This window comes from Desarmillaria tabescens (genome assembly GCF_030435595.1).
Source record: "Desarmillaria tabescens strain CCBAS 213 chromosome Unknown EV420scaffold_3, whole genome shotgun sequence".
Taxonomy (NCBI): Eukaryota; Fungi; Basidiomycota; class Agaricomycetes; order Agaricales; family Physalacriaceae; genus Desarmillaria; species Desarmillaria tabescens.
In genome coordinates, this window is record NW_026848302.1 from 77,407 (window position 1) to 90,922 (window position 13,516).

Sequence of the window (13,516 nt, forward strand, 5' to 3'; positions counted from 1 at the left end):
ACGGTTGCAGGGCGGCTGACTCGTAGGGGGTTCGAGTCGTTTAGGGAAGAGAGAAGCTGGCCGCGGATGATGTAACCTGAGTGATTGATGGTAAGTCTCCGTTTCTACTCTTCTGTCAGTCGCAAATCTTTCCCTCGGTTTACGAAAAGAAGGTACACATTTTCTCATATGTAACCAAGGCAATCCCTGCTTAGTTTCTACACAGCGAAAAGGTTGTGTCCACGGACCGGTTCCAGCTGAACTTCCCCTATTATATAGCAGTCCGATACGTTCTTTGTATTATGCCCGCGCAGAAGATTCTTCATCAAGGAAGACTCAGTCCCTAGATATTAGGTACGTGGGTACCTAATCAGGTTTCGTATTACTTTGAACACAAGGGACAGTTGCAAGAGATCGATTGGCGGCGCGAGAAGCACTCGAAAATGCCATAATGCTGAGCCTGCTTGGGCATCCTATCCAATACGTCAATTGCGCTACCATGCTATCGTTTATTCGAACTTACAGTGAAGGAGAGGTCGGTCAGCTTCTTGATATACCAGCGAAGCCAGGTACCTTCAGGGAGTGTCTCTCCTGGGACCGGCACAGTAGTCGCAAACGCGTAATCTAGAATCAAAAGCGGACGTTCAGTTGGATCAACCATGCAGATGCAGAGATGCATACCAATGACTTTTGTCGTACTCCTGAAGGTATCGCCGTGCATGAGTCGCCGAATTTGAACCTTAGGAGAATAACCGGTACCCACCAAAGCGGTTCAATCTTATCCGCGTGCATCCCGAAGTACTTCTTGGAAAAATCCTTGGGTATCGATACTAGGGACGGTTTGCAGTAGCTTATTCAGACAAATAGCACCGTAGATCACTTTGGAGCACCCATGTCTATAAAGTACTGCGTTTATAAGTCTGACCTGAGGAAGAGCCGAAAATACGCACCCAAAAATAGGATTGACCCTCATTACGCTGTCTCCAGCAGCGATCCAATTCGACGGTAGATTTACTCCCTTCTCATACCGAATCCAAGTTGATGGCGCTATCAGGGACGGACTATTTAGGATATTACCCTTGAAAGAAAAGAAGAAACAGGCTTACCAAAACGGACTTGGCTGCATGTCATGGAATCCTGCACCTCCTTCAGCATATCCACCATAGCAAACCACCCCTCGGGAATCGGAACCTCCGTAATGAGGCTTCGAGCCCAGGCTTTTGCTTCTTCCAAAGTCTTTGGTAGCTCGCCACTTTCCGAACTGGAGGCGCCGAAACAAAGTTGTACTTGGGGAGAATTTATTAGCTTAGTCTGTAGTCGCGTAGTGGGAAATGACTTACTAAAATCCCCGTCAATCCTTTGGGAGTATATGCATCGGTTCTCCTTGTTTGGATCTGGAATAAATACGTATATCATCCCGCATTCATCATACGGTACCGGGAGTCCCGGAAGCTTCCTCCCTAGCTCGGGGGGAGCACGGAGTTGGAGGGTAGAGTAATGAAGCTTCTGTTCGTAGGAGATCTTCAGTTTGTCGAGGGGTAACTGATTTTTTTTCATATGTATCACTGACGCCGTAACCTTACCTTCGAAGCCACTTTAGACCGGCGGCGGCAGATCCAGTACAATCTGCAGTAGACTGTATTAGCAAGGAAGTAGATATAAAAACAGAGGGGGGTCATACCAACGACAAGTGCGGCAGATATGTCGGTCATGGCTCCTTTTGGAGTATGGACCGTCACCCGGTCGATAAAATGGGGATCGGATACATCTCGTGAAATACCGACGACTGTTCCAAGGACTTGGCGGACGTTATTATATCTCCCACCGAGGACGAGACGACGAAGAAACGTTTCAAGACCCGTACGGCTAGTGTAGAGTGTTTTGGGTAGAGAACCACCGTATTGTTCGTAGGGTGATATAATCTCGCTTCCCCACATGTGAAGGTGCAGGCCATTAGGTCCTATTCTATATATAAAATTTTATAATGACTTCGGATACGACGAAATTATATAAAGCAAATCTCACCTTATGGACGAGGATTTACATTCTTCTCCAAGGTTAGGGAACAGCCTTGCCAAGGCAATATGCCCGATGGACCATGAACGCTACAGGCAAAGCGTCTCTTCTGGAGCCAAAAGATAGGACAGTAGAGACGGGACTCACAATGAAACGATCCATACCGCATAATTCTAGTGCGCTTGTTTTCCTGATTCCATGCGTCCGCACGTTTAGCATCCAACGAGCCCAACCACGTCTCTGGCTCGACAATGATGACTTCTTCAAAATGATCATGGCACACACGGGCTGTAACCAGACCTGCGATACTAAAAATCCACCCGTGAATGGAGGAATTACGGGATAAGCTGGAAGGACTGCTTACCTTCCGCCACAGATAACGGCTGTGCCTTTGATCTTTTGGCTAGGGAGTCGACGTCCGAGCGTATTGACATCCAAGACACAAGTCTGCTTCAGGAGATGGCGTCGTCGTAAAGCACGTTCGAGAGATACCACAATGTAGTAGATGCCTAGTACGATAGCAGCAGCCTGAACCCATACGACGTTTATGGTCACTCCAGGGAACCAGACCCTGCCTACGATATTTATATAATACCGTGTACCAAAACTGATGCCAGGTGTATCGATCTGGCTTAGGTACTACCAAAATCTTTGGCGTCTATGGAGTGTGTAGTATCGGGATTGTGAACTCTCCGTGTATGCTCCGAGCCGTTGCAAAATTAGGCTTGTTGCGACGTACCACCAGGGACACAAAGATCATCAACCCTGGAGTATTCCGTCTGAGGCGCCAGCTCAGTATATTGTAACGCCCAGGCACCTTCAGCCTACCAGGGTAGTATGGGTAAATCGGTGATCAGTATCTCTGAAACCTGACCGAGAGTGTTTTTTTTTTGCATACTCCCAAGAAGTACCAGTAAGGCAGGACCCCGCAGCTGAGGAATGGCGAAATCGCTGTGCTCATTTTCCGTTTTCCAAATCCTAATCCATCACAGTTAGTCTGATGCTAGTGGAATTACGCCTGTAGGTACTCACTGCATGTCAGACGTCCTTTGAGAAAGTTTGGCTTGCTAGCTCTTTCTCCGAGCCCTCAACATGGCTAGCCTGAGAACAGCAGAACCTGAAGCTCCGAGAGCAATACTTAATTGTCGGTTTCACCGGCCCGATGAGCCACTCACCTCATTTCGATTCTCACCATGGCTTAGACAGCGAAAATTTTTCATGGTCTTGCCACTCTAACGGGCCTGATCTCTAAATTTGCCTCTCCGTATGTTCTGGTCCCATATGTAAACGACCTAATACCTATGTTCCTGTGTTGGCTCTGCGCGTGAAGCCTTGGTGCCAAGTTGGTTTTTCGTCGGGACTAGAGAACTGAGACCAGAGAGGACACTTCTAGATTATTAGAGATGGATTATGTCAGAATATTTTCCGAGTCGAAAGGAGAGAAGAACCGGCGTTTAGCATGGTCAACATAACAAACTGCCCTAAACTGCCTCCTCCGGAATTAGCACCTCAGTAATGGGTCTTCAATCCAAGGAGCTTGCGTCTTATGACGTTGGTAGCATGTTGTACTCTAAACTAGTGACGCGGAAACAACAAATATTAGCCTTGTAGCCGTTTAGAAATGGTATATGAGCTGAGGACGGTCCGCAAGCGGAATCGACGTGCGGAACAGGTCGAGGCCAGAGGAAAGGTCGGGCAAGTGACGAGATTGTGTAGGGACAAGGCGGGACAAGGCGACGGCGAAATCGCTGAGTATATAGACAAAGAGAGACTGTACAGGTCACATTCTACTCGATAAGGGGTGTTTCCTCTTCCAAGGACTTGTCTCGCGCAACCCAGCTAATGTCCAAGCCTTGACGCTTGAAAGATTCAAATCTCTCGACCACAGAGGAACCGAAACCATGCTTATAACCCCCAACGCGCACATGCTTAAGTTTCACCCTCTGTGAAGAGCTCTCCCACCTCAAGGCAATCATGTCCGCGAAAATACTGCCAATCAACTCATGATAAACATCATCCTCTGGATCGAAGGTAACATAAAGGTCGAGACTGCGAAGATGGGGTAAGAAACCACCATACATACAAAGAGTACGAGCAAGAAGCTCGCCAAAGGGGAGTGAACCATGGCCATGATTAGTTTGAGAGATGATGAGCTCTTTCACAGTGGGGACAGCTGCGAGTAGACGAATGATATTAAGGGTTGGCATGATGCCGCGGATAGAGAGTTTGCGGAGCGGCGGCAAACTTGCAGCAAAGAAGTCGGACAGCAGGCGGATAGTGTCTCGATCCTCAATCTCGGAAAAGTCCTCTAACATGAACGAATCGAGATTTGGAAAAATGAATGAGGCAAATAACCAGCCAACCTGGTAGATGCGGTGGGTTTCAATTTCGCGTAAGGAGTTGTGGACAACCGGGGATTGAGTACGTGGTATGCGTTCGTCCTGGATGTAATTTTGAGCACGGGTCGCCACTATTTTAGTCAGATACGGCGCTTCACTGATGATCTCAAAGATCTTTTCGATGGTGGCAAATTGTGTGAGATACACGGAATGAAGATTGCTCGCAGGAAATAGTATGCCGTGCCGAATGTTAGCGATAACGAGATGAGTCAACTGCGGGGCGACAGCGAAACAATTAGATGAAACCGGTGGGGAATCTTCAAGAAAATCTGTAGCGTAGATCATCTCAAGATGCATCTTTTGGAGGATGGGAAAGGGGCCGGGAAAGTCATCGAGGAAGTGGAAAAGGTTAGGGGAGAGCCGAAGGGAGACATCACTCCAGCGTTGCGAGTGAGAAAAGAGGATCTCGAGGATTTTGTACAACGACGGCGAAGCTTTGCCAAACGCCATCATCCGAGGCTGGTGGAAATGCACTGCGTGGGCTGGTACCGGAACAACGTAGGACGGATCATCTTCGATGGTGGCGCGAATAGTGAGCGGGCAGGGGTGCGACCGCTCAAGGATGGCGGCAAGGCCTTTTCCTGATTTTCGTACGGTTACATGATTCCAGAGATGGGGAGATGCCAAGGCCACGGCTCTCCAATAGCTGCAAACGCCAGCAAATCCAGCATTGGAGATGTCCCGGTCGTCGTAAGCAAGGCCAAAAATTTTGGAGAGCAGCTCGAATGGTATCGACGCGGCCGACATCGGGAGAGAGGCGGCTGTCACTGTCACCGCTGAGCGCGTCACAGCGCACTGTGACGACGTCCACGTGATCGGCAGCGGGTCCCGGGCTTCCCAGGGGCGGGATCAGTGAGACCTCGACGAGTTTGTGGCAGACACAGGTATAGTAAAGAGGGACAACAAATATTTGTATAGGACATAGTATTCTGTCTTACATCTATAAAAGGGGAGTTTCTTCTTTGTACGACGTTCTTCGTGCAATCCAACTAATATCCAAGCCTTCGCCCTTGAACGATTCAAATCGTCTGACGACATCGGATCCAAAACCACTCCAGTAACCCCCAACGCGTACATGCTCAAGCTTCACCACCTGCGAGGAGCTCTCCCACCTCGAAGCAACCATGTCTGCAAAGATGTCGCCGGTGCAGCGACAGTGGCCAACGCCATGAGGATATGCGGAGGCGTAAAGGTCGAGACTGCGAAGATGAGGCAAGAAACCATTATTCGCGCAAAGCGTTTTGGCAACAAGCTCACCAAAGCGGAGGTCGGCCCGACGCTCATCCGCAAGCATGGTTTGAGAAATGACGAGCTCTTCGACAGTGGGGACTGCTCCGAGCAGAGGAGTAATGAATTCGTTTGGCATTATGCCACGGATAGACAGTTCGCGGAGTGGTGGCGAACTTGCAGCAAAGAAATGGGACAGTAGGGGGATAGTATTGTGATCCTCGACCTTGGAAAAGTCCTCTAAAGTAAACGACTCGAGATTTGGAAAGATAAATGATGCGAATAGCCAGCCAACACTGTGGATACGGTGAATTTCAATTTCGCGCAAATAGTTGTGGACGATGGAGTGTCCAATATGTGGCATAGAGTCGTGTTTGATGGGGTTTTCGGAGCGACTCGCGACAAGTTTAGTCAGACAGGGCGCGTCTCTGACCACTTCATAGATCATTTGAAGGGAGGCAAATTGTGTGAGATGAACGGAGCGAAGATTACTCGCAGGAAATGATACGCCACATAGGATGTTCACGATAACAAGGTGAGTTAACTGCGGGGCGACTGTGAATGCTTTGAACGACACTATATGAGCCTTTGAAGGAGAACACGATGTATAGATCATCTCAAGATGCAATTTTCGGAGGATGGGCAGGGGGCCTTTGAAGTCGTTGAGAAAGTGGAAAAGGTTAGGCGAGAGTCGAAGAGAAACGTCACTCCAGCGGTGCGAGTGTGAGAAGAGGATCTTGAGTATCTCGTACAAGGACGGCGAAGCTTGCCACACTTGCCCCGGCTTGAGAATCCTGGACGAGGCGGTAGTTGCGATAGGCTGCTTTTCCAGTGGCACGGCATAGGAAGGTTGATCTTTGAGGGTGGCGCGAATGGTGAGTGGGCAAGACTGAGATCGCTTGAGGATGGCGGCTAGACCTTCTCTTGATTTGCGTACAGTTATACAGCTCCAGAGATGGGGAGATGCTAGAGCTACGGCTCTCCAATAGCTGCAGACGTTGACAAAGCCGACGTTGACAATATCGTAGTCTCCATCGTAAGCGAGGTCGAATATTTCGGAAAGCAATTCGAATGGGAGCTCAGACGCGGCAGACATCAAGGGGGAGAGAGAGAGAGAGAAAGATTTAGGCGTTCGTAAGGCTGTTGACTCTGCACGTGATCGATAGACCGGCGCTTGAATTTATAACTTTTTATAACTTTAGGACTCAGGAGCGAACATGCGTGTCAGAAAAGCGAACTTATCGGCTAAACTCATTGCGTTCGTCTTATCAAGTCGTGGAGAATGTCTAATCGCATTCCAGAAACACCTACCGTATATTTGTAGTTGCTAGCTTCTCGGAATATTGTTTCATTGACATGAACGGCATAATTACATTTGTTTATACGTTCTTCACCCTTTGACGAGGCTCCAAGCCACTTTGAGTATAAGCCCAAACTGTAACACATCAATAGGTGGAGCGAGGAGCATTCTGACATGCCACATCGCCGAGCCCGCTTGCTCATCCTGATGGGAGATGTGAGCGCAGGTCGGCCGATCATACCCGACTGACACTTACAGTGAACGATAGAATGGTTAGCTTCTTAGCGTACCACCGGGCCCATGAGCCCTCAGATAAAGTCTCCCCCGGGACTGGAATTGTCGTTTTATAAGCGTAATCTGAAAGTCCATTCAGTCCCATGACTATGTAGAAATGTCATATGGGTACGTACCACCGGCTTTGAGTGACGCCCTGACAACCGGTCGTTTGTAAAATATGCAAAGGAGATTATGAAAATGCCTCACCAAATCGGTTTGATCTTTTCTGCGTGACTGCTAAAGTACTTCTTCGAAAAGTCTTTCGGTATAGACGTCGAGTTACACAGCAGCTTATTTAGACAAAGGGCGCCATAGAAAGCCTTGGAACATCCTTGTCTAGACCAATTGTTAGACCAATTGTTAGCACCCAAGAGCGAAGGCAGTTCGAAAAGCATACCCATAAACCGGGTTCACCCTCATGACACTGTCGCCCAGCGCTACCCAATTAGATGGTAAGTTGACGGCCCTCTCATATCTGATGTGGCTGGAACCAGCTGGTAGAATCCTCAGCTCCTTCTCATCATAACCATCAAAAAGCACGTACGGAACCGAACTCGACTGCAAGTCATAGTATCCTTCACTTCGTCCAGCATGTCCAACATCGCGAAAAACGTCTCAGGAATAGGCTTCTCAGTGACGAGACTTCGCGATGAAAGCCTTGCCTTCCTCAAGAGTCTCCGGGAGGCTGCTGTCACCCAAAGAACTGAAACAAAGTTGTACTGGGGGAACATTAATCCAAAGTTCGTCCAAACGAAATATATACTCACTGATGTCTCCATCCTACACGCTGGGAGTATACATTTCTAAAATCTTGGTCCGGGTCCGTTGAGAGGCAGTAAATCCATCCGCACTCATCCCACGAAGTCGGGAGGCCAGGGAGCCTTCCTCCCTAGTTCAGGCGTGACATGGAATTGGAGCGTGGAATAATGAAGTTTCTGGTCATAAGCAATCTTCAGTTCGTCGAGAGGAAGCTGATTCCTTGTATATTTATCAGCAAATCCATATCCTTCTCGCCGAAGCCATTTCAGACTAGCAGCTGCAGGACCTGTACAATCTGATGATAAAATTTAGTACGCGCATACATACACACTGTTCGCGAGATCGTACCAACGACAAGAGCTGCGCGGATGTTCTGTGTGCCTTCAGAAGTACGGACCGTGACCTCCTCTAGATATCCAGGATTATGAGGACTTCGAGAAACACCAGTAACCGTGCCAATAATCTGACGGATGTTCTTATACTCCCCACCCAGAACCAAACGGCGCATAAGTGTCTCAATACCAGCACGGCCGGCGCACATAGTCTTTGGGAGACTGCCGCCATATTCGGCATACGGAGACCGAGTCACGTTTCCCCACATATGAACATAAAAGTCGGAGGGAATGATCCTGTACTACATGTTAATAGAATGGAAACGGAATGGCTGATAACATAGCTTACTTGATGCCAGACGCATGACTCTTTTCTTCGATATCAGGGAAGAGCTTGGTCAAGATGTTGTATCCCATCGCTAGAGTGCCTACATTAATCATGCGTATTAGGATCCCAGAGCAAGAGGACAAAAGATAAGTACCATGCAGAGATTCGTACTGCATCACTCGCGAGCGCTTGCTCCCTTGATTCCAGGGATCAGTGCGCGCCGCGTCGGGAGTGTTCATCCATGCTTCCGGTTCAACGATAACGACCTCGTTCAAAGTGGTCATGGCACACCCGAGCCGCTAAAAGACCCCCGACACTAAAAGCCAATTAGCCGGCGACGCGTCAAATACAGCTGTAAATGCGCACCTTCCACCACAAATGACCGCTGTTCCCTTAATCTTTTCGTGAGGAAGCCTTCGTCCCAGCGTGTCGAGCTCCAAGGCACATGTGTACTGCGACACATGCTTGCGTCGAATCACACGACCGACATATAAAGCGGCGCAGTATGCGAGGAGAGCTACACCCACTGATGCCCAAAGAAGATTCATGGTTGGATATCAAGAGACAGCGAAAAAGAAATATAAGTACTACGAGGTGGCCCGCGACGGCTCCGTTGACTAAGAGGTGATTTTGCACATATGGACTTCTTCGTTACTCCCAAGTTTTTCCAGGTTGGCCGGCGGCCCGGAGAGCGGCATCTGTACAGACGCGGATAAATATAGAACTTTCCAGTGGTTCACATTTCAGAACTGAGTGTCGTCATAAAAGCCTTGTAGCAGTGGATTGAGGCAGAGGGTTTTCGTCTGGAGAGATGTCAAGAATCAGCCCACCGCCTTTTTCACGAAACTGTGGACTCGCTTATGGATCGGAGTCATTATGATGACGGAGTCGCAGATGGGTGTCCGATTCAACTGACTGACGCGCCTGTCATATCGGATATAACTCGACGGTGCTACTAAGAGGCCGTTTAAGCATTTGCTGCGTTTAAACACAAGAAGAAGACTTACGGAGATGAACTTCATCGCACGTCATAGGATCCAGAACATTCAGCACGCCTCGGGAATCGGGAATCGGCACCTCAGTGACAAATGTCCAGCCTTTGGGGTCTTCGATAGGGCTGGAGGACCCTTGAGCTAAACAACATGTTCTTCAGCACTTGACCAACAAAACCAACAATAATCCACGGCGATCTCACGCTTTTATCTATCAATCCACCCACCGATCCTTCTTCTCGGGGTCTGTAATCGAACCGTAAATCAGCCCACTCTCATCTCACGGTACTGGCCAAGTTCCCGTCTTCCCCAAGCTCGGACGGAGCTCGGAAGTGGAGCGTCGAATAATGAAGCTTCTGGTTAAACTCGTTCTGCTCACCGAGGAGCACCTGATCGTTCGTGGCGAAACCGTATTTCACCGTTCTGGGTTCTCACCTGAAGCAGGTAAAGGGCCTAGTACAATCTTCGAGATCTCTCTCGTAAAGATTCGCAAGATAATGATAATAATAGCAAGGGGTAAGACAACAACAGATAACGAAGGCGGCAGCGAAGCTAGAGGAGGTGCCTTCCTTGCGTGGTTCGGACCCACACGAAATTTGAGGAAGTCGAGGGTTAGATACGTCTCAAGTGGGAGACGCGTCAATAAGTTGTCGGACATTCTTGTATAAGTTCTCGGAGCATAAGTTCCGTACGGTCCATGTACATCGATTTGAGAAGCACATTCCTGTATTCTTCTTTGGCTTGGACTTGGACTTCTTGGGATTGTGGGTATCTCATCCTGCATGAAGAATTAAAATAGGAACATGACCGAAGACCGAACCAACCTTATGGGAAGATACCTCGCATTCTTCTATATATGAGGTTGAACTCGGAGAAAGGGCTTCTCCAGCGCAATATAACCCCCATTGCCAGTAAGGCTGTACGCTTCGTCAAAAAATAAATCATTTCTTGGAACAAACGACGCACATGAAACATAAAAACATTCTGGTTCGCGAATGTCACGGCAAGGGTCCGAAATGAACCATACCTCTAACCACGTACTTGGCCAAGTACACATACGCCAAAGAAGACGTGTGTTCTGAACTTGGGACACAAGGGCACGAAGGGCTTCTTTCGCACCGATACTTCCGAAAGAAAATCCTCGTTTTATCTGGTTCTCAAGCGTCGCAGATCTTCTCCGAGGGGAAGACGCCCAGCACGCCGTTCCGGGAAGACAGAGACCGTTCATATCATGATGGTACGAGGAGGAAAATAACCCAAAGGAGAGCGTGATGTTTTACATAAGAAGGGTCGCGGCACCGACTTGGGTGCTCCTCATCCGCCACAGTCAGGACCACCAGATATGATGGACGTATGAATCTGATCGTTGCGATGCTGTAACTTGAAGGAAGGGCCCGACAAGGCCCATTTTTCAATCGCCATAAGGAAACTCCAACGTGTAATGCCACAATAAACGTATCCGGATCCGAGTCATAATGATACGACGTCACCCTGTTGAAGATATCATTAACAGTACATACATTCCAGGGATAACCTCACCCTGCGGCGTAGTAACTAATTTTCCGGACAGACACTCCATTCACCGGGTCACTGTTCAGCCTACTTACTTACGGGCTGGTGGCAGCCGCCCCACTACATGATCCCCGTACCAATTCGGATACGGATACGATGTACTCGTTTGCGGGGAAACGTGTGGTATCAATGGTCGGATCTTGCTTGCAGTCCACCGTGATACACGATCAGCTGTGGAGAACGGGATTTACACGTTCGAGGCGGTGATATATCTGTCGAAACTTGACAGTGCAGCGACTCGGTAACGATCTATACCCCGTCGTCGACACTTTGGGGCTATTAGAGAGTATGACGATGTATTTGAGGGATGTAGACAGTTTGGGAGACACTGAATGTTATGGAAGGTCGGCTTAGAGAGGAGTAGCGCGGCACTACTCCGATTTCAGCCTCGGTATACCGGCACAAGTAAAAATATACCCAATGCCGAGATGCCTCCTTAAAATCTATGAAGGTAAATTATAGCTGCCGGTTCCGGCACAGTTTCATTCAAACAGCAAATTATATGCCATCTAGATAACTGTAGGTACAGCGTCGTGAAGTAAAGCAGTGAACATAGCGAGAGACATAACTTATTAACTAGACAGTCACCTCCCTCAAAGAAGGAACACATCTGCTCCAAAGGTTACTAAAACCGTCCTCATACCGCCTCCTCCACGGTACCGCATTCCTCGTAACCTCCAAATACCTAACGTCCCAGCCCTCGTACCTCCTCTCATCCATCTCCTGAAAAAACTTGCACACCTGACTCTCTTCCTGTTCCCTATCCTCGTATATCGGCTCCTCCCCATCACGGGGTACAACATCACTAGCAACCAACTCCAATCTCTGTACCGCCACACGCGCAGCTAAATAGTCCATCAGCTGCGGGCTGAGTGTAACAGGTCCCATACGGAGGCGGCGCAATCGAGGTATTCGCAACCCTCGTACCTCCTCCATAGAGAGATGCCGTCCTGTGATCACGAGATTGGCAAGGGTCCGGGGGAACCGGCTTATGCAGAGTTGCGCACTCTCATAGGGTATGCTACCCATCCCTAGCTCGAGCGAACAAAGTGAGGAGAGGTTCACAGCATAGAAGGCACGCTGCATCCATTGAGAGAGAGAATCGTCAACGATTGGGATGGGGGAACTCAAATCGGTTGCACGCAGGGAAAGGTTGCGAAGGGTGCGACTATGCATGTTGAGGAATGCGGCGACACTATCTGGGTTGCCTAAGTGAGGAGCGGTGAGGGGTATGCTTAAGGAGAGGGTATGGAGATTGGTTTGAGGGTATAAGGCAGAGAAGAAGGGCGACATATCGATAGGTTCCCATAGACGAAGGGAGAGCATCTGTAGGGAGAGGCTGTTGATCATCGGTGCTAGCGTACGCGACAAGATCAGGTCGTATCCGGCCACGTCGAGTGCATGGTCCGTGCGCAAAAAGAGATCCAATCCACGTAGGGTGCCAAAAAATGAGGGTTGTGACTTGAGCAAGGTCTGCAGGTTTTCCAGGGTGATTTCGAGGGTAAGCCTCGTTAGCGGCGAAGAACCGAATGGGGTGCATAGAAACGGTGCTGGGGCACTCTGTAGCCCCACCCATGCGATGTGATACTCTGTCAGATTTGGCAGACTGCTCAGAACGTCACCCATGATTGATATCAAATCATCGAGATTCTTGATACGTGGTGGTCGCGACTTGCGTCCAAAAAACTTCCTGAACGAGAAGAGCGAGGAGGCCGGCGTGTCAAAATCTTCGTTGACGAAATGGGGATGTATGTGGAGTATCCGGACGCGTTTGGCGACGGCTGGATCTCTGTCATGTCGTCAGATTCAATGTAAAGGACAAAAATAATGAAGCGGGCGATAGGAGAAAGCGGAAACATGTAATGCCTGTGACACTCCACGCGTCCCACGATGTCGAAATAATCGGGATATATGCGCCAGAAAGGGGGTATTAAAGGTATAGCCGCGGGCGCAAGAGGTCGGCACCGTCACGTAACTCAGCTCCACGGCTGCCAAATGCCTGAGGCAAAAGGGTCAGCTCATGATGCATGATGAGTAACGCGCCGGATACCGCCAAACTGCGCGCCGGGAGGCAAAAGGATGGCGAGGAAGGTGATGATACAGACGAAATACAGCAGAACACTTACTTGAGTCGTTCCAGTAACCTCAACATCTTCCTGCTCAGATACGCAAAACTGATCTGCCTGTATCTCTGCTCCATCGCCAGGTGAAATAACGCGCTGTTGACACTGAAGAGGTCCTCAAGGACGAGCGGTGGGATGAAGTGAGCGATATTCAACCATATCTCGTAGGGAAAGGTTGACTTGGACATGATGAAGGAGGAGACGGGAATTGGG

General features: G+C 49.1%; 4 protein-coding genes across 4 annotated transcripts; all 4 read right to left on the reverse strand.

The window, feature by feature from the left end:
- Window positions 1-549: 549 nt before the first annotated feature.
- Window positions 550-1,784, reverse strand: EV420DRAFT_644207 (uncharacterized protein). Its single transcript, XM_060482900.1, has 6 exons — window positions 1,661-1,784; window positions 1,320-1,605; window positions 1,086-1,265; window positions 930-1,026; window positions 661-875; window positions 550-603 (listed from the first exon to the last, which is right to left on the reverse strand). Exons 2-5 carry the CDS (start codon window positions 1,534-1,536, stop codon window positions 758-760), a joined length of 612 nt encoding a protein of 203 aa, XP_060337320.1. The 5' UTR covers window positions 1,537-1,605; window positions 1,661-1,784; the 3' UTR covers window positions 550-603; window positions 661-757.
- Window positions 1,785-3,782: 1,998 nt separating this feature from the next.
- EV420DRAFT_1743345 (uncharacterized protein) lies at window positions 3,783-6,718 on the reverse strand (the record flags this gene model as incomplete). Its single annotated transcript, XM_060480071.1, has 2 exons — window positions 3,783-5,189; window positions 5,470-6,718. Coding segments are annotated over 2 exons (2,656 nt in total), but the record flags the coding sequence as incomplete, so codon positions are not given.
- A 293-nt stretch (window positions 6,719-7,011) lies between these two features.
- On the reverse strand, window positions 7,012-9,164 carry EV420DRAFT_1474171 (uncharacterized protein; the record flags this gene model as incomplete). Its single annotated transcript, XM_060469188.1, has 13 exons — window positions 7,012-7,125; window positions 7,178-7,278; window positions 7,332-7,351; window positions 7,405-7,533; window positions 7,595-7,691; window positions 7,742-7,900; window positions 7,965-7,977; window positions 8,058-8,242; window positions 8,305-8,585; window positions 8,638-8,716; window positions 8,771-8,882; window positions 8,908-8,932; window positions 8,983-9,164. 13 exons carry the CDS (start codon window positions 9,162-9,164, stop codon window positions 7,012-7,014), a joined length of 1,497 nt encoding a protein of 498 aa, XP_060337322.1.
- Window positions 9,165-11,756: 2,592 nt separating this feature from the next.
- On the reverse strand, window positions 11,757-13,491 carry EV420DRAFT_1260937 (uncharacterized protein; the record flags this gene model as incomplete). Its single annotated transcript, XM_060467035.1, has 2 exons — window positions 11,757-12,969; window positions 13,307-13,491. The coding sequence occupies 2 exons, from the start codon at window positions 13,489-13,491 to the stop codon at window positions 11,757-11,759; spliced, it is 1,398 nt and encodes a 465-aa protein (XP_060337323.1).
- Between the last annotated feature and the right edge of the window lie 25 nt (window positions 13,492-13,516).